The following is a 19,734-nucleotide window of genomic DNA, read 5'->3' on the forward strand; positions in this document are numbered from 1 at the left end:
CATAGAGGACCTTAAGAAGCAGATAAGAGAAGTGGAGGAAAAACTGGGAAGAGAAATGAGAACAATGCAAGAAAATGGCAAAATGAGAGTCAACAGCCTGACTGAGGAAAATAATACCTTAAAAAATAGGCTAACTCAAATGGCAAAGGAGGCTCAAAAAGGCAATGAGGAGAAGAATACCTTAAAAAGCCAAATTTGCCAGATGGAAAAAGAATCTCAAAAGCTCAATGAGGAGAATCATTGCTTCAGAATTAGATTGGAGCAAATGGAAGCTAATGACTTTATGAGTAATCAAGATGCTGTTAAACAGATCCAAATAAATGAAAGAATAGAAGGCAATGTGAAATATCTCATGGGAAAAATCACTGACCTGGAAAATAGATCCAGGAGAGATAATTAAAAATTATTGAACTACTTGAAAGCCATGACCAAAGTAAGAACCTAGAAAGCATCCTCCAGGAAGTTCTCAAAGAAAACTGCCCTGATGTTTTAGTACTAGAGGGCAAAATAGAGGTTGAAAGAATCCACCGATCACCTCCTGAAAAAGATCCCAAAAAGAAAACTCCTAGGAATATTATAGCCCGGTCCAGAATTCCCAGATTAAGGATAGAATATTACAAGCAGCCAGGAAGAAACAATTTGAATATTGTGGAAACACAATCAGGATAACCCAGGATCTGGCAGCTTCTACACTGAGGGATCAAAGGGCTTGGAATATGATATTCCAGAGGTCAAAGGAGCTGGGATTAAAACCAAGAGTCACCTACCCAGCAAAACTGAGTATCATGTTTCAGGGTAAAATATGGTCATTCAGTGGAATAGAGGACTTTCAAGCATTCTTGCTGAAAAAACCAGAGTTGAATAGAAAATTTGACATTCAAATACAAGAAGCAAGAGAAGCATGAGAAGGTAAACAGGGAAAAGAAATCATAAGTAACTTATTAAAGTTAAACTATTAACATTCCTACATGGAAAAACAATAATTGTAACTTAATGAAACTTTTCTCAGTAGTTGAAGGGATTAGAAATATATATGTCTATATATGAGGGTATATGGGCATATGAATACATATGTGAATGTGTGTATATATGTTTACAGGTATACATAGAGGGCACAGGACCAATTTAACAGGAAGGAATGATACTTAAAAGGTGAAATTAAGAGGTGAGAGGAATATAATGAGAGGAGATGGGGAGAGACAGAATGGGGTAAACTATCTGATATAGAAGAGTCAAGGGAAAATGGTTACAATAGAGTGGAAGAATAGGAAGGCAAAAGAGAATGGGTCAACCTTATTCCCATTGAATCTGGCTTGAGGAGGGAGTGAAATACACACTAAATAGGGTATCTCACCCTCCAGGAGAATGGGGGGGAAGGGGATGAGAGGGGGGATGATGGAAGGGAGGGCAGGCTGGGGGGGAGGGAAGTTGGAAGCACCCACTTTTGAAAAGGGACAGGATCAAAGTAGAGAATAGAACAAGTGGGAGGTGGGATAGGAGGGAGGGAAATATAGTCAGTCTTTCATAATATATCTACTATGTTATTGTTTTGCATTAGCCACACATGAACAACCTATACTGAACTGCTTATCTTCCCAGTAAGGGTGGGTGACAAGGAAGGAAGGGAATGAATCTGGAATTGAAAGTTTTAAAATCAAATATTCAAATATATATGTATATATGTGTGTATATATATATAATTATTATTATTATTAATACCATCTTACATGTAATTGGGAAATAAGATATACAGGCACTGAGGCATAGAGATCCACTGGAAAAGTCAAAAGGGGTATGGGAGAAAATACGGGAGAAAGCAGATAGGAGGAGGGGATATCCTGTGGGACTGCTATTTTGGGATGGTGGGTAGGGGAAAAACAGGGAGAAAATTTGTAACTTAAAATCTGGCGGAAACAAATGATGTAAATCAGAAGTTAATAAAGCATCAAAAAAGAAATGTAACCCAGAAGTAAAAGCATATTGCAGAGCAAATATGTCCACTGGAGCTGTGATTTTAGTGGCCCAGAGAACTCTTAGGTGAAAGCTTCCCTCTACTGATGATGGTTGGCACCTTCTATGTAACTAATATAGTCTAAGAGAGTTGCTTATGGGCGCTGAAAGTGATTTTTCCAGCCTCCTAAAGGCCATGTTCATTGTGTGTAGAACTCAAACCCAAGACTTCCTGGTGCCAAGGCCAGCACTATGATCACTATGTCATGTTTTGCTTTACGTAGCAAATAATTAAGGTACATAAATCATGTGATAGCATATATTGAAGTCACTCATGAAGCACATTATGTACATTCCAATAAGGGGCACTGGTTGGTTGCATGGGCACCCACTTCTCCCACTTCTTACAAAGCATCATCAGTAAGTTTGGTCATAGGCTACAAGCTGGCCACCTACACTGTAACTTAAAGTCATTGTGTAGCTCACTGAACTATGAGCTGGTACCTGGCACAATCCTTAATCTTCCTGGCCTGCAATCTCAATCCTGAGCCAGTAGATGGTTCAAGCTGACCATCAATATCTCCAGGCTGTGTGGGTTCCTTCTGTTCTACGGCTATCTCCATAATTAGAGCATTAGGTCAGAAAGTGTCAGTCCACAAGTTCAGCCTTCCCTCCCTCTACCCGCCTCCTTCTGCCCAAGTTTTAGCTCTCCCCTTAGACCATAAGCTCCTTGATGGCAAGACCAAGGCCATAGTCATCTCTGTGTTTCCTGTGTCCCTGGCTCAGGACTTTGCACATAGCAGGGGTTCAAGACCCCTTTGTTGAATGAACAAACAGGACATTGCTGAATGACATATACTCACCCAGCTTCAGAGCCATTGCCGCAGAGTAGGTAATCCTCTGTGCCATTCTTGTATATCCAGTAATCTACCCAACATGGAAAGCAAGAAGGTCAGGCCTTTGGGAAACTTCTGTATCCCCCCCTCCCCCACTGACCATCTAAGAGCTGAAGAATCCAGATTCTCCAGGGAATCTTTGGGAGGGGACTGAATGGCACATCAAAGTGGTTATTATAAATAATGCATCATTTGTGTATTCTTTGTTTGCAAAGATCCATCAAACTGAGATATATGTAGAGTGCTTTGCCAACCTTGAAGGGCTATTGTCATTATCAGTGCAAAATGTTCAGGGTATATAACATTAGCAACTTTGTGTAATGCAAAGAGGGCTCACTCTGGAGTCAGGAAAGCCTTGAGTTCAAAGTCTGGCTCTGACACTAGTGGAATGATCATGGACAAGACATTTAATCTCTTCAAGCCTCAATTTCGTCATCTGGAAAATGGGGACAAAGGCACTTTTACTGTGTACCATATCAGGTTGTTCTGAGGAACATGCATGGCAAACCTCAAAGAACTCTAGAAATGTGAGTTATAGGTACCATTACAAGTTTGGAATCCACTCTGAAGGAGTGACAATGAAGGTATTAACAGGTATGTTTGGACAGTCTCAGGGACAGAGGCCCAAAAGAGGAGGCTGGTGTCTGGGAACCTCAGATTGCCTGAGGGAAAGTAGAAGTGGGCAGCAGAAGGCTGAAGCCTCTGGATTTGTATAAAGGAACCAGAGATCTGAGTTTGTTTGAATTACCACCAAATTCTTATTTGGTAACATATAGAACACTTTGCAAGCTTCATGCTTATGCACTATGCAGGAGCTGTCCAAGGTTTGACAAGCCAAACCAGAGGCATAATGGTCTCAGGAGCTATCCACTGCAGGCTTAGTGGGAGATCTGCATTTTGCTGCTTGTCCACCGTGAAATGGTGTCAATTGTTTTGTGAATGACCACATCTAGGCTAAGTAGTTGGTAAAGCAATTGGAAGGAGCTTAGGCAACTCCTCTATAGTTTAGGGCCTGGGATCCTTTTTGTGGACGTGACTCTAGCCCCCAAGTACGGCCTCTTCTAGTCCCTGAGACCTTGGACTGCTCTGAAGGAGCGAAAATGCAAAGCTTGGTCCTGAGATTCTCTTCCTCCTCATCTTCACCCCTGGCTTCCCAGGCTTTCCTCAAGTCCCAGGTAAAAGCCCACCATCTATAGGAAACCTTTCCTGATGCCCCTTTATGTTAGTATCTGCCAGTTCTACTGATTATGTCCAATTTATCCCGTCCATCTCTTACATGTACCTAGTTGTTTGAAAGTTGTCTCTCAACTGCCCTTTGTGCTTTTCTTTGTACTCTAGCACATAACACAGAACCTGGCACAGAAGAGGAGTTTAATAAATGCTTGCTGACAGACTGACTGGAGATCCTCTGAGTCTATCTTTTTCTATAGTTTTTCTTTTCTCCTTTGCTCTCCAGGACTTTTGATCTCTTCCACATAGCACATCTTCCCAGCCCCTCCAAATACTTTGGACACCTTGGGCACCTGACTTTTCCTTGGTATGTAGAATATAAGATCCTTGAGGGCAGGGGCCATTCCCCAGTATCTAGCCAAGTGCCAGGCACATAGCAGGTGCTTTGAATAAATGAATTAATGAGTGGAAATGCATACATTAGGTGTTTTCTATGTGTGAACACTTCATAAATGTTTGTTGACTGAACCTCTCTTACTCATCCCTACCAGCTTCTCTGTGAAATTTAAGCTCTCTATCCTGAGCTCTCTGGATCTCTATCATTTCACGGTCTCATCCCTACCTTCTGCCCTCCCCACCTTCCCTGACCATTAGGCACTGGCATTCCATTGGCAGGTTTCCCAGTCTTGTCTGATGTATTGGAACAGGGCCCCTATTACTGGGTTTGGACTTTAGGATTAATTTCCATCAAGGCACCAGCTCACATATGCACCATTAGCCAAGAATTAATTATTCATTGTGAAAATAATCTATGTATAATCCACACTCAAAACTAATCATGACCATTGAGTGAAAAGAAGGTCCAACACTATCCAGCCTATTTAGCTACTGGTTCCCAGGCAGTGGGGCCACCTGTTGAAGATGAAGATCCCTTCCAGCCTGGACATCCCAAGAATGTTTAAATCTATACATTTGACCAGTACATAACTTTCTAACTCAACAGACTGAACACTGATTTTAGCCTTGGGGATTGCATTTTTTTATTTCAGTTCTACTAAAATGTTGTGCATACCCCACATGAAACAAGCCAACCCTGATCTTAACTTCTCATTGTACTGATCTGTGTACATAGTATAGTTTCCCTCCTCCCATTGAATGCAAGCTCTTGGAGGGCAGATATAATTTTGTATCTATCTTTCTATCCTCAGTTTCTAGCACAGCACCCAGTTCTTGGTACTTCAACTCAATCCAACTAGTCTTTATTCAACCCAGACTATGTGGCTGGATACTATGCTAGGTAAAGACAAGAACCCAATAATGTCCAATTGCCAGGAGCTTCCATTCTATGGAATATCGATTGAATGGATGAATGAGTGAAGGGGACAAGAACCAGACTCTGGCCTTGATTCTCTTACTTATCAACCTTTCCTTCCACTTGGTTGTCATAAAATGTGGTATTTGAAGCCATCTGAGGGTCTGGCCTCTGGAGGCAGACACTGCGGAGCCCTGGATTTGAGTATCTGGCTTTAAAACCCTGCTCTGCTACTGGCTTAGGACTTGGGGTAGGCTGATTCGTATCTCTGGTTTCAGTTTCCCTGTCTGTGAAATGAGGGAGCTGGACTTGATCTTTTCCAGGCTGTTGCATTTAGAGATCTTCTTAGAAGAGGAAAAGGGGAGAGATGGAAATCAGGAAGAGCCAAGGAGAGGGTGTGCACCCTGATCACTTCAAACAGTTATCTCTCAGATGGAAAAAGGGCCATTTTCAAAATTTATTCAACTTAAGAAGTTCGTCTTTACTTGTGTCAATGTTCCACATTCTTCCTTTGCCATTTATCTTAAATTCGTGACACGGCTGTCACAGACAATGAGAGAGAAAGTTCATAGGGCATGTTCACGTGTCAAAAAGGAATTCTGTTCTTTGGGGGTATCCTTATTACAGGGTCACGGAATGTCAGACCTAGAATCCACCTCAGGGATCATCAGGTCTATTCCCCCACCCACTTTACAGTAGGAAATACTGAGGCCAGGAGAGATGTAATGATGTATCTTTGGGAAGGACCATATTTAAGAATTTGGAGCCCACGAGAAAGGGTAAAGGATGAGAAAAAGGAAGTCATCTGGAATATAGCCATGTTGGTGAGTGAGGAGGTAGGGAGAAATGTACCCAAATACATGAAGTTTTTCTATACTGCTAAAGCATTAGTCACTACTGAGGAAGCTGAAGATATGACCTCTGGAGGGAAGAAATCCCCTATGGGACGATACTGTAGGTTTCCTATAAATTTTGGCAAACTGGGTCGATGCCCCAGTTATCCTACCCTAGTTATGGTTCTGCCTATACAGTGCTCTTCCCATTCCATTATTAGGCCTTATGTATGACACCAAGGTAGTCTTTTAGCAATCCCAAGAGCAATGTGGCACTGCTTTGTTAACTCTGTAAAAAAGAGGCACAAAGGGGCTTCAAGTGCATCAGATTTACCGGAGTCATTTTTGCAGAAATCCCACTCCTTGTTTTCACCATAGGGATCACCGGTCACATTAAAGAACGTGCAGTTCTTAGTACATTTGTGCCTGAGATTTCCCTTAAAGAGCTGCAAGGCCACAAGGGCGAAGACACTGAGACAGAAGACCGTCAGCACCATCACATCCGCCAGCTTCTTCACAGAGTGGATCAAGGCGCCCACGATCACCTTTAAGCCTAGAGAGATCAAGGAGCAATGCCTTAGAGTCCCCAGAGCAGAAAGAAAGCCCCAACCTTTCCTTCAACATGGAAATCATATGATGTGCTTCCACCCCTATAACTAGGGTGGGACAATTGGGATGATACCTCAAATAACTGAAATTTAGAGGGTGCTGCCAGAACTTCCTCCTGCAGTGACACAAGGGAAATTAGCACACTGAGAGCAAGAACAGTCAGTGAGAATAAGAAGATACTGGGTGGTGTACTCTTAGAGAAGATGCCTCTCTCCTGGCCAACCTGGAGTCTCCCCCTCTCTTGATGCTTCTTGCTGCTTACTCCAAGCACATTTTGGGACACGTGTGGCAAGCAACAACATGGCTCATTCTAGGGATATGTATGTACTTCTTACACTTATCTGAGCAATATTAACTCCTGGTGGCATCCCAAGTTTCTGGTCCAGGGTCAGTGTTGATTGAAAGAATGGATGCAGGGAATCCCATTTCTTTCATTTTTACTTTGATCTCTCCAAATGACCTCAATCAATCAATCAGCAAACCTCTGTTTTATTCCTATTATGGACCTCCTTCTTCACTGTCAAAAAGGGAATTGATTTGCATGTGATTTGCATAAGACCCTAATATGCACAATGTGTAGCAGGGAACATCCAACTATAGCAAAAGATTGGTATTTGTTCAATTTTTCCCTTCAATGAACTTAATCACCCTCTTCTAATGGGAAAAAAGTTTGGCACAGAACCCTGAACTGGGAGCTGGTACCCCTGGCCACTTACCAATCGCCTGGCCTTGAACAAATGACTCATCTGGAAAATGAAGTACTTGGACCAGCTCAGTGCTTCTTAACCTGGGCTCTATGAACTTGTTTTCTTATGTAAAAATTTTTCATGACTATTTTAATAAAATTGGTTTCCTTTGTAATCCTCTTTTATTTTGTGAATTTGAAAACATTATTCTGACTGTCAGAGGTGTCCGTGATACAAAAAAGGTTAAGAACTCCTAAACCAGATGATCTCTAAGGTAACTTTCTTTAGCTCTGTGGAACCTAGGAGGCAATGGAACCATGATACCAGAAACCTGGAGAAGAGAGTAGACAATTTCAGATCAGATTTTGATCTCAGAGCTCTGCTTTGTCTCTGGAATATTGAGGCTGCCCTCACTGATGGGGCTTTTCTGTGCCTGGACCCTGAGACTCTTGAGTCTCATAGATGAGATTGCCAAAGGAGCTGTAATTTACTGTCATTTGGCTAACATAGCAGTCATGTATCATCAGGAAGGTCATATTGGTACTCAAGCCTGGCCAAGAAATTATTGGAAAACCCACAAATTGGCAGCTCAAAAGCCAAAGTCTCTATATCTTTTGATCCATCTATAGGGGTCCTGATCAAATTAAATAATCTTAGTAAAAACCATGTGGGAGCAGGGTGAGATACACATCATCCCCTGAGCAATTGAGGCTGCTCTCGTGGCCTACAGAGGATGAGCTTGGAGATAATTTTTATCCAAATACAAAAAACACATATTTTAATCACTTGTGCAAAGATCATTAAGTAAGAAAGCATGAAGGCAAGAGGGGAACCTGTCCCTGGACCATTTCTATATAAACTCCATTAACGACAATGGAAAAATGAAGTAATAATAAGAATTTTGACAAAGATTCTGACGAGAATAACAATGGTAACAACAGGTGGTATTAATACAGCATTTTTTAAATGGCAGCAGGATCCTCTTCCAGAATCCCACCTAAGCCTCACAACAGCCCTGATAAAGAAATATTGCAGATGAGGAAACTGAGGCTCAGCTTTGTTCAAGGTCTCACAGCTATTAAGTGTCAGAGTCAGACTTCAATACTTTCTTCCTTACTCCAAGGCCAAAGCTTTTTCAACTGTGCCCTGATGATTCTGGAAAAAGAAAGTTTCAACTCCAGGCCCAACAGAACAGTGCCCAGCAGGCAAGCAGTCATCAGGAAGATGGTCCTGTCCAGCTCTGAATCTATGCTGACAATTCAGATAAATTTGGACAGGCTGGCCTTGACACAGGGAATGTGCATTGAAGTCACCCTAGGAAGAGTGAAGTCCCTGGATAAGGGCAGGCCTCATTGCATCTCCCTTTCAGCCCCCAACCTGCCCTTCACCAGCTCCCAAACTCTTCAGTGGTAGGAGGTACCAAATGCCCAGTAAGTGTGTTGTCAGCTTCCTTTGGGTACCTAGATGCTTGCTTGACAAACAATTCCATCTCCTTACCTGGGATCACTGAAACTGTTTTCAGAGCCCGGAATACTCTGAAAGTTCTTAGAGCTGAAACTCCACGTAGATCTGTAACTTCAGCAATGTACCTGCCAGATTATAGCAATTGATCAGTCAACAAACATTTATTAAATGGTTATTGTGTACCAGGAAAAGCAAAAACAATCAATCCTTGCCCTCAAAGAGCTCATGGTGGGAGGAGGGAGAGACAACATGCAAACAACTATATGTTGGAGAAATGTACATAATAGATGAATAGATGGAAGACAGCCTTAGAGAAGAATTGGCATCTGGATGAGACTGAGAAAGGTTTTCTGCAGAAGGGAGTGTTTGAGCTTAACCTAGAAGGAAGTCAGGGATGTCAGGAGGCTGAGGAGAGAAGGGAGAGCCTTTTAGACATGGCGGACAACAGCCAGCACCAAGGAGACTGAAGAGGGACCCCTAATGAGGACCAGAAGGTGGTCTAGAATGTTTTCTATATAACCCTAATATATATTTTATATATGAATTTGTGGAGGGGAGCAACATGCAAGAAGATTGGAAATGAAGGAAGGGGCCAGGTTGGGAAGGGTTTTAAATGCCAAACAGAAGGCATTCTTTTTTGATATTGGGGGCAAAAGGAAGCCATTGGAGTTTATTGAGAAAGGGGGTGTCATGGCTAGACCTGGGCTTTCGGAAGACCACTTTGTAGCCGAGAGCAGGATGGGCTGGAGTGGGGAGACTGGAGGCAGGGTGTCCAATCAGAATTCGCTTTCCATGGCCCAAGGGAGAGGTGATGAGAAGTCTCCTAGGACTGTGGCCGTGTGATGGAGGGAGAGGCGTTGTGAAGGTAGATAGAACAAGATTTGGTAATGCATTGGATTTGTGGGGTGTCAGAATGCTGTAGAAAAGAACGTATTCCAAGGGAAGGAACACGGATCTGATGTGCGCTGTCCCAGGGAATGTCCACACCCCCGTCCCTGCTCTCCGGACCTTGACTGATGCTGCCTGTCTTGATTCTCACCCATCGCAGAAGCCTCCTCCTTGTCCTCTTTGCCCTCATCTCCTCTTCCCCAGACCATCCCCAACACAACCACCAAAGGACCATCCTGAATAATGACCACAGCACTCGCCTATGCCAGAGACTTCTGTGGTTCCTGACTGCCTCTAATTTCAACACGGATGTCTGTTTAGTTTTGTCTTTGTGCCCCAAGGGTCACAAAATGTACAGTGCCTAGCACATAGTCAGTGATGAATAAATGCTTGTTGAAATTGGATTTGATATGAGGAGGGATAAGGAAAAGGGAGTATTTATTAAGCACCTACTATGTACCAGTTGTGCTAATATCTCATATAGGAATATTGAAAATGTTTAGTTCATTTAGTCAAACGAATGGGAATTGAGTCCCTGGTGACTCTTTTACTTCTAATTCCCCGGTGCCTATTCAACCTCTATTGCAGTGCTAGGTGCTAGGGGATCCTCTTGACCCAGGTGTTTGGAGATCCTCTTGATCCATACTTGGAAGACTGGCCCTTTATGTCTGCTGGGTCCTAGCTTTGCTTCTATCCTGCAGTCTCGTGCAGGTGGACAAACTACCTCCATGCCCTCTCATCTTGTATGGTTTCTGATGATACTGAGAGGAATGGAATAAGAAGAAAAGAATGCTGGATTTCTGTGTGCTGGGGGACCTGGATTCAAATCCTGGCTCTACTATTCACTACCTGAGTGACCTTGGACGCTGGGTCTCAGTTTCTTCATCTGTAAAAATGAAATGTAAAATTCTGAGCCCCATGGATCCCTTCTGGTTCTGGGGCTTTGAGTTTATGATCCCATCACAGGCTTTTGTTTTTGATTTTAGATTAAGACCACCACTGTGATTACATTGGCGGGAAGGACACTCCTGGTACAAAAAATTCTCCATAATTTATTATTTTAGGGAGTTGTGGGGGGGTCCAGAGGGCTTAAATAACTTTCCTGGGATCACATATCTCATCTGAACTTGCTTACTCCAAGGCTAACACAAGGTGCCATACTAATTCTTTATCACAAATGACTGTCCCAATGCACCCTCTTTTCCCATTTCTTCTCTTTGTCATGTCCTTTGTTCAGTTGTTTTCAGTTGTATGTGACTCTTTGTGACCCCATTTAGGGTCTTCTTGGCAAAGACGTTAAATGGTTTGGTATTTCCTTCTCCAGCTCATTTTACAGAAGAAGAAACTGAGGCAAACAGGGTCAAATGACTTTCCCAGGGTTACATAACTAATAAGAGTCTAAGGCCAGAGTTGAACTCAGATCAATCCCAAGCCACTCAACTGCCCCATGTCATGTCCAGAACAGCCTTTTTTAATGGAAAAAACTTAAACCCTACTACAATGACCACACTAAAAAGACTTGAGCCCAAGGGAGAAAGAAGGCCCAGTCACTTTGAAAATGAGAGTATCATTCAATCAAAAAGAATGTATTTAGTACCTCCTCTGGGCCAGGCACTTTGCTAAACCCTGGAGTTACAATTACAAAAATAGAATAGTCCTCATTGTCAAGGAGCTTATATTTTCTCCCCAAAGTTTTGGTCCTATAACATGAGGTCACATGTGTTCCCATATGCACACATATGTACATACTTGAGAATTACTTACGCCAAGGAAATGACACTAAAATCCAGCCAATTCCATGGATCCCGAAGGTAGGTGAATTCATTCAGACAAAATCCTCGGGCCACTATTTTTATTAAGGATTCAAATGTGTAAATACCTGTGAAGACATACCTATAAAGGGAGAGAAATTCAAGGGAATTATTAGTCAAAATAGGGGAAGGCCTTTGATGCTTCTCCATTTGGTAGAAAGTAACTGACCTGGTTTTTTCCTCTTTCTTTTTAAATCTTTAATTGTTAGGGATGAGTTGCTGGCAAAGGGAGGGGGAAGAACATATTTGAAAATGGATATTTTCCAAAACCAAAATATATCAATAAAAATAAGATTCTCCTAAATTGGAAGGCAGAGCCAAGAGGGCAGAGAAGAGGAAACACTCATCCAAGCTGTCTCAATATTCTAAACAGCTTTAAAATAATTCCTCAAACCAAGTTCTGGAGTGGCAGAGCCAAGAAAAGGTCAGAGTGAGACATTCTTCCAGCCCAACACAAATTAGGAGGTCATAATGAGAGATCTGTGCCATAGGGATGCAACACTAGTGGTGGAACTATGTGATGTGACAGAAGAAGCAGCAGCTTCAGGAACTCTCAAGCTAGAGACAGTTTAAGGGGATCTGGCAACTGGTCAGAAAGAGATTATAGGGAGCCCCTCCACTAACACTGGATGCAGAACTATAAGCTGTTTGGCATTCTATTGCCTGTACCCACTTCTGGGGCAAGTTCATTCAAGACTGGAGAGATGCACTTTTGGTCAAGAGGGAGCAGTATCTCTGAGAAGAAGTATCACTTCTAGTTCCAAGAGAGCAGGGCCCCTTCCTGAGGACCAGATTAGAGATCAAAAAATCAATGGCCACACTCCTCCCCAGAGCACACCAAATTGGAATCACTGAAAGCTTCCAAACCCACGGAACTAGCTCTGAAAACAGCAGGGCAGAAAAGTTCCCCATGCTGGAAACAGAGCCTAATTTTATTATAAATTCAAAATTAAGAAATAGACTGGATGGGGAGGCTAGGTGGCACAGTGAATAGAGCACTGGTCCTGGAGTCGGGATGACCTGAGTTCAAATCTGGCCTCAGACACTTCACACACTTACTAGCCATGTGACTTCGAGCAAGTCTTTAAGCCAAATTGCCCTCCAAATAGAAAAAAAAGAAATAGACTAGAAAAATAATTAAACAACAAAAAAGAACCTGACCATAAGAATCTACTATGATGACAGGAAACATCAAGAGACAAATTCAGAAGAAGATAATGAAGTAAAAAAAGCTACAAGCAAAACCTCAAAGAAAAATGGAAATTGGACACAAATCTAGCAAGAATTCCTGGAAGAGCTAGAACAGGCATTTTTTAAATCACATAAGACTGGTAGAGGAAAAAACAGATAAAGACATAAGAGCAAGGAAAGAAAATTGTAAAAAGACAACAGCTTGGCAAAAGAGGCCTACAAAAAATAATGAAGAAAATAATACTTTAAAAAAGCAGAATTGGTCAAATGAAAAAATGCACAAAATTTACTGATGAAAATAACTCCTTAAAAATTATAATTGGGCAAGTGGGCACTAGTGACTCCATGAGACACCAAGAAACAATAAAATAAAGTTTAAAGAATGAAAAAATAGAAGAAAATGTCAAATATCTCATTAGGAAAATAGATCAAAGAGAGATAGTTTAAGAATTATTGGACTATCTGAAAGCCAATCATTTGCAAGAAATTATAAAGAAAAACTGACCCAATATTTTAGAACCAGAGAATGAAATAGAAATTGAGAGAATCAACCAAAGGGATCCCAAAATTAAAACTCCCAGGAAAAATGTAGTAAAATTCCAGAACTCCCACATAAAAAAGAGAAAATAATACAAGCATCTAGAAAGAAACAATTCAAATATTGTGAGTCACAGTCAGCATTACCCAAGATTTAGCAGATACCATGTTAAAGGAGCAGAGGGCTTGGAATATGATATTTCAGAAAGCAAAAGAGAAAGGATTACTATCAAGAATAACCTACCCAATGAAACTGAGTATAGTCCTACAAGAGACAAATTGGATATTTAATGAAATAGAGGACTTATAAGCATTCTTGATGAAAAGACCAGATCTATGAAAATTTGACATTCACAGAGAAGACTCAAGAGAAGCATAAAAAAGGAAACATGTAAGAGAAATAATAAGGAATTCAATAAGGTTAAACTGTTTACATTCCTGAATGGGAAGATGATATACTTAGCTTCTAAGAACTTTATTATTTTTAGGGAAGTTGAAGGATTCTACATAGAGGGCACAGGAGTGAGTCACACATGATATGTACATATATACACACATATGCATATATTCACACAAATACACATATACGAGAGAGAGAGAAAGAGAGAGAGACAGAGACAGAGAGAGAGAGAGACAGAGAGAGAGAGAGAGAGAGAGAGAGAGAGAGAGAGAGAGAGAGAGAGAGAGAGAGAGAGAGAGAGAGAGAGAGAGCGAGAGAGAGAGAGAGAGAGAGAGAGAGAGAGAGAGAGAGAGAGAGAGAGAGAGAGAGAGAGAGAGAGAAAGAGAGAGAGAGAGAGAGAGAGAGAGAGAGAGAGAGAGAGAGAGAGAGAGAGAGAGAGAGAGAGAGAGAGAGAGAGAGAGAGAGAGAGAGAGAGAGATGCCCAGGGGAGAGGGAGAGAAACAATGGGAAAAATATTTCAAATAAAAGAGGCTTACATAAAAGGAAGAGCTTTTGCAGTACAGGGGAAAGTTGTGTGAAGGTGGTAGGCAATACTTGAATCTCACTCTCATTTAAACTGATTCAAAGAGAGAAATTAGATAGATATAGTTATAGATACATATATACATACATACATACATACATACACAAACACACTCAATTGGGTATAGAAATTTATTTTACCCAACAGAGAAGTAGGAAGGGAAAGGGATAAGAGAAAGGTAGGTGATAAAAGGAGGATGAATAAAGGCAGCAGTCAGTAGCAAAACAAACTTTAGAGGAGGGACAGGATACAAAGAGAAAAAGAAAGAGAAATAGAGTAAAATGGGAATGGGAATGGGAATGGGATGAACTCACCTGTAAAATTTGAATGGATAATAGAATGAATTAGAAACTAGAATCCAGCAATATATTGTTTACAAGAAACACACTTGAAACAGAGACAAACACAGAATTAAAATCAAGTGCTGGAGCAGAATCTATTGTGCCTCAGCTGAAGTAAAAAAGGCAGGGGGTAGTAATCATTATCTAGTCAAATCCAAAGCAAAAATAGACCTAATTAAAAGAGATAAGTAGAGAAACTACATCTTGATTAAAGGGCATCATAGATGATGAAGTAATATCAATACCATATATATGCATTAAATGGCATAGCACCCAAATTCTTAAAAAGAAAAGCTAAATGATCTATAGGAGTAAATAGTAAAATTATACTAGTGGGGAACCTCAACTTTTCCTTTGCAGAGATAAATAAGTTTAACCACAGAATAAGAAAGCAGTTAAGAAGATGATTAGAATCTTAGAAAAATTAGACATGATAGAACTCTGAAGAAAACTGGATGGAAAGAGAAAGGAGTATACCTTTTCATTTTTTTTTTAGTTTTCAACATTCATTTCCACAAGATTTTGAGTTACAAATTTTCTCCCCATCTTTCCCCTAAGAGTATACCTTTTCTTTTTTTTTCTTCAATTTTATTTTATTAAATTTGTTTATCTACTTTTAGTTTACAACATTCAGTTCCACAATCCCTTGAGTTCCAAATTTTCTCCTCCTCCTCCCTCTCCTCCCCCCCACCCAGTGGCATGCAATTCTATATACGCTCTGAAAATACCTTCGCATTGAGCATTAGTCAGGTTGTAAACAAGAATTGTAACTAATGAAGTGAACAAGAAAGAAGGAATGTAACAACACTAAACACAAAAGAAAGAGCAAGTAGTTTGCTTCTATCTGCATTCAGACTCTCTAGTTCTTTCTCTGGATGTGGGTATCCTTTCCATCATGAGTCTTTTGGAGTTGTCTTATAACCCTGCATTGCTGAGAGGAGCCCAGTCTATCAAAGATAGTCATCACACATATGACGTGTCTGTAATTGTGTAGAAAGTTCTCCTGGTTCTGCTCTTCTCGTTCAGCATCAGTTTATATGAGTCTCTCCAAGTTATTATGAAGTCTATCTGCTCCTCATTTCTTATAGCACAATAGTATTCCATTACATTCATATACCACAACCTGTTTAGCCATTCCCCAATTGATGGGCATCCCCTTGGTTTCCAATTCTTTGCCACCACAAAAAGAGCTGCTATAAATATTTTTGTGCAAACAGGTCTTCCTCCCACTTGTATTTCTTTAGGATACAGCCCTAGAAGTAGTATTGCTGGATCAAAGGATATGCACTTTTTTATAGCTCTTTGGGCATAGTTCTAAATTGCTCTCCAGAATGGTTGGATCAGTTCAAAACTCCACCAACACTGCATTAGTGTTCCAATTTTTCCACATCCTCTCCAGCATTTATCATTTTCCTCTTTTCTCATGTTAGCCAATCTGACAGGTGAGGTGTGGTAGCTTAGAGTTGTTTTGATTTGCATTTCTCTAATAAATAGTGATTTAGAGCATTTTTTCATATGTTTATAGATATCTCTAATTTCTTCCTCTGAAAAATACCTTTTCATATCCTTTGACCATTTATCATTTGGGGAGTGACTTGTATTCTTATAAATTTGACTCAGTTCTCTGTATATTTTGGAAATGAGTCCTTTATCAGAGACACTGGTTGTAAAAATTCTTTCCCATTTTCCCACTTCCCTGAGTATACCTTTTCTCAGTGATATATTGCAACTTCACAAAAAAAAATGATTATATTAGAGCATAAAAACCTCACAACCAAATCTAGGAAAGTAGAAATATTAAATGCATCATTTTCAGACCATAATGCAGTAAAAATTATGTTCAATAAGGGGCAGTGGAAGCATAGATTAAAAATTAATTGGAAACTAAATAATGTAATCCTAAAGAATGAGTGGGTCAAAGAACAAATCATAGAATCAATCAATAACTTCATTAAAGAGAATGATAACAATGAGATGATATATCAACATTTATGGGATTCAGCCAAAGCAGTACTTAGGGGAAAACTTATATCTCTAAATGTGTATATCAACAAAAGGGAGAAAGAGCAGATCAATGAATTGGTCATGGAACTAAAAAAAACCTAGAAAAAGAATAAATTAAGAATCCCCAATAAGAGAAATGATTATAAATAACCAACAATTTGGGAAGATTAACTCTCCCCTTCTTCCAAAGTCTTGATATTAAAAGTTCAGTCTTGGGGCGGCCAGGTGGCGCAGTGAGTAAGAGCGCCAGCCCCAGAGTCGGGAGACCTGGGATTGGCTCCGGGATCAGATACTTAACACCCACACAAAAATAACTGGCCGTGTAACCTTCAGCAAGTTACTTAACCCCGATTGCTTTAAAAAAAAAATAAAAGTTCAGTCTCTTGAAGAACATTATTGACTCAGATTCCACCCAACCTAACATGGAATTTAATGTAAGGTGAGGAAGCCCATTGTGTTCTAGTCAAGGTTGGGTGGAGACAGATCCTTTTGTCTAGACAGCCCAAGACTGGAGGTGGTCTGAGTATAGAGATAGTTTCTCTGTCCAAGAGTAAAATTATGTCACTCTCAGTGCCTCATTGTACACCTACTCTTCCAAAGGTATATAAATTGTGAACCTGCCCCCATAATTTTCTTTGGTCTAAGAGAGATGGCTAAATGACTAAAATGATTAAATTACTTAGAAACTGTATCTCAAATCTTTTTAATCACCACACCAACTAAATATCAAATTGAAAATACTGAAAATCAAAGGAGAGATTAATAAAATTGAAAGTTAAAAAAAATTAAACCAATAAAACCAGGAGCTGGTTTTATGGGAGAAAACAATTAAAAAACAAACCAACCATTGGTTATTTGATTAAAAATAGAAAACCAAATTACCAATAAAAATTTGAAAAGATGAATGCACTATCAATGAAGATGAAATTAAAGCAATTATTAGCAATTATTTTTTCTAATTATATACCAATAAAACCAATAATCTAAGTGGAATGATGAATATTTATAAAAATATAAATTTCCCAGATTAACAAAAGAGGAAATAGAATACTTAAATAAACCAATCTTGGAAAAAAGAAATCAAATAATCCACCAAGTAGTTCCCTAAGAAAAAATCCTCAAGACTAGATGGATTTATAAATGAATTCTACCAAACATTTGAGGAAAATTAATCCCAATACAATATAAACTATTTGAAAAATAGGTAAAGTAGGAGCCCCATCAAATTCCTTTTATAACACAGATATGGTTTTGATATCTAAACCAGAAAGAACCAAAATGGAGAAAGAAACTACAAACTTCCTCAACAGATATGGATACAACCCTGAGAAAAGACCTGAAAGCCCCAAACCCTAAATGTAAGCCATCATTAAGAGCTCTCTAAATATGTGCTAATGATTCATTTAATAACGATTTATCAAGTATCTATTATGTACCAAGCACTGTTGATACAGACAAAAAATGAATAGTCCTTGGTCACAAGATATGATGGGATGGCAGAAATGACAAGAAGTAAGAAAAAGAAGGAGGAGAAGGAGGAAGAAGAGAAGAAGGAATAGGAGGAGGAGGAGGAGGAAAAAAAGAAGAAGAAGAAGAAGAAGAAGAAGAAGAAGAAGAAGAAGAAGAAGAAGAAGAAGAAGAAGAAGAAGAGAAGGAGGAGGAGGAGAAGGAGGAAGAGGAGGAGGAGAAGAAGAAGAGTTTTTTAGAAAGATTCAATAAAGTAGTAGGGGGAATAAGCAGCTTATAGATGGGAGCATCTAGCTTCTTGTTTTTAAGTGTATATGTGTGTGTACATTAAATTATTTCATTAAATATTTTCCAATTATATTTTTTTAATTTAACATTTTTAAATTTTGATGTCCAAATTCTCTCTCCCTCCTGCTGAGACTTCCTCTACCCAGTGAGAAGGCATACCTTCCTGTTTTAATTGATTATTGTCAGGTGTCATAGCATAATGAATAGAGATCCAGACTTAACAGACAGGGAGATCTAAATTCAAGACCTACCTCTCATACATACTAGCTGCATGACTGGGCAAAGAACTTTTCATTGTTCCCAAGCAATTCTCCACAACTATAAGTTGGAAAGAAGGTACCAAAATGCATTGGTAGAAGTAGTTTCCTCATCCAAGATTTCTCCATATCAATGAAATTATAGGTCTAGTTACTCCCTTTATTCTCACTTAGTTGTTGCTAAATTCAGTTATTTCTGAGCTGCTAGAGAGAGTGCATGTGTTAAATTTTTGTGCTTGGAGCCAAAACCTTCACTACTTCATTTTAGTTATGACTCTTATTCCTTCTCATAAGGAAACGTACAGAATATGCAGGTAGAGACCACTACCAACTAGCAAGTCTAGTGAGCAAGCCAGCTAGGAAGGGAAGGAAGTGAGAGTAGAATAGAGACAAAAAGCAGCTTCTTTGCCAGAAGAAAGATTACTTTAAGGAACTCATTAGGAGAGACTCCATCCTTGCAGCCTCATTAGCTAAGCTGAGCTAGCCATTGGGAGCTACAGTTTCATTCCACCTTGGAGATGCTCAACATTATCCTTGAAGTTCCAGCATGTGCTAAGGAGACTTCTGTGCCTTCCTCCTGATCACTGATTATATCAAAAGCAAGATGGCTGCCTTTGGGTCAGTGATTGTTTAAACGTTATAAAAACTCTAATTGGATTGTTTCTGTGAGTTTTTATTGTTGTTATTACATGAAAAATCAAGACCTAGCACTTAGAGAGATAATGTGGTGCAGTGGTTAGCATCCTAGACCTGCAATCAGAAGACTTGAAGTCATATTCTTGCCTCAGATGTTAACTGGCTATATGGTTTGACTTTAAAAGCCTCAGTTTTCCTCATCTGTTAAATAAGGATAGTAATACTTATACTACCTACCTCATATGGGGTGTTGAGGGGAAAAAACACTTTGCAAAACTCAAACTGTCAGAAATGAAAATTATTATATTAATTTCCATGCCTAGCTATACAAGTCCAGTAGAATGTAAGTTCCCTGAGGTCAGATCACACACACACACACACACACACACACACACACACACACACACACAC

At 39.9% G+C, this 19,734-nt stretch overlaps 1 protein-coding gene across 1 annotated transcript in view; it reads right to left on the bottom strand.

The window, feature by feature from the left end:
* Positions 1-19,734, bottom strand: part of SCN10A (sodium voltage-gated channel alpha subunit 10) — a 99,851-nt gene that overhangs the window by 72,503 nt on the left and 7,614 nt on the right. Inside the window, exons 4-7 of the mRNA XM_069084572.1 lie at positions 11,573-11,701; positions 8,954-9,045; positions 6,496-6,714; positions 2,814-2,877 (exon numbers count right to left, since the gene is read on the bottom strand). Coding sequence (XP_068940673.1) covers positions 2,814-2,877; positions 6,496-6,714; positions 8,954-9,045; positions 11,573-11,701 — 504 coding nt within the window. The remainder of the gene's footprint in view (positions 1-2,813; positions 2,878-6,495; positions 6,715-8,953; positions 9,046-11,572; positions 11,702-19,734) is intronic.

Source organism: Petaurus breviceps, unplaced genomic scaffold, assembly GCF_028583685.1.
Source record: "Petaurus breviceps papuanus isolate PSGF00001 unplaced genomic scaffold, PetGlider_PUasm1.0 174, whole genome shotgun sequence".
NCBI classification, from domain to species: Eukaryota; Metazoa; Chordata; class Mammalia; order Diprotodontia; family Petauridae; genus Petaurus; species Petaurus breviceps.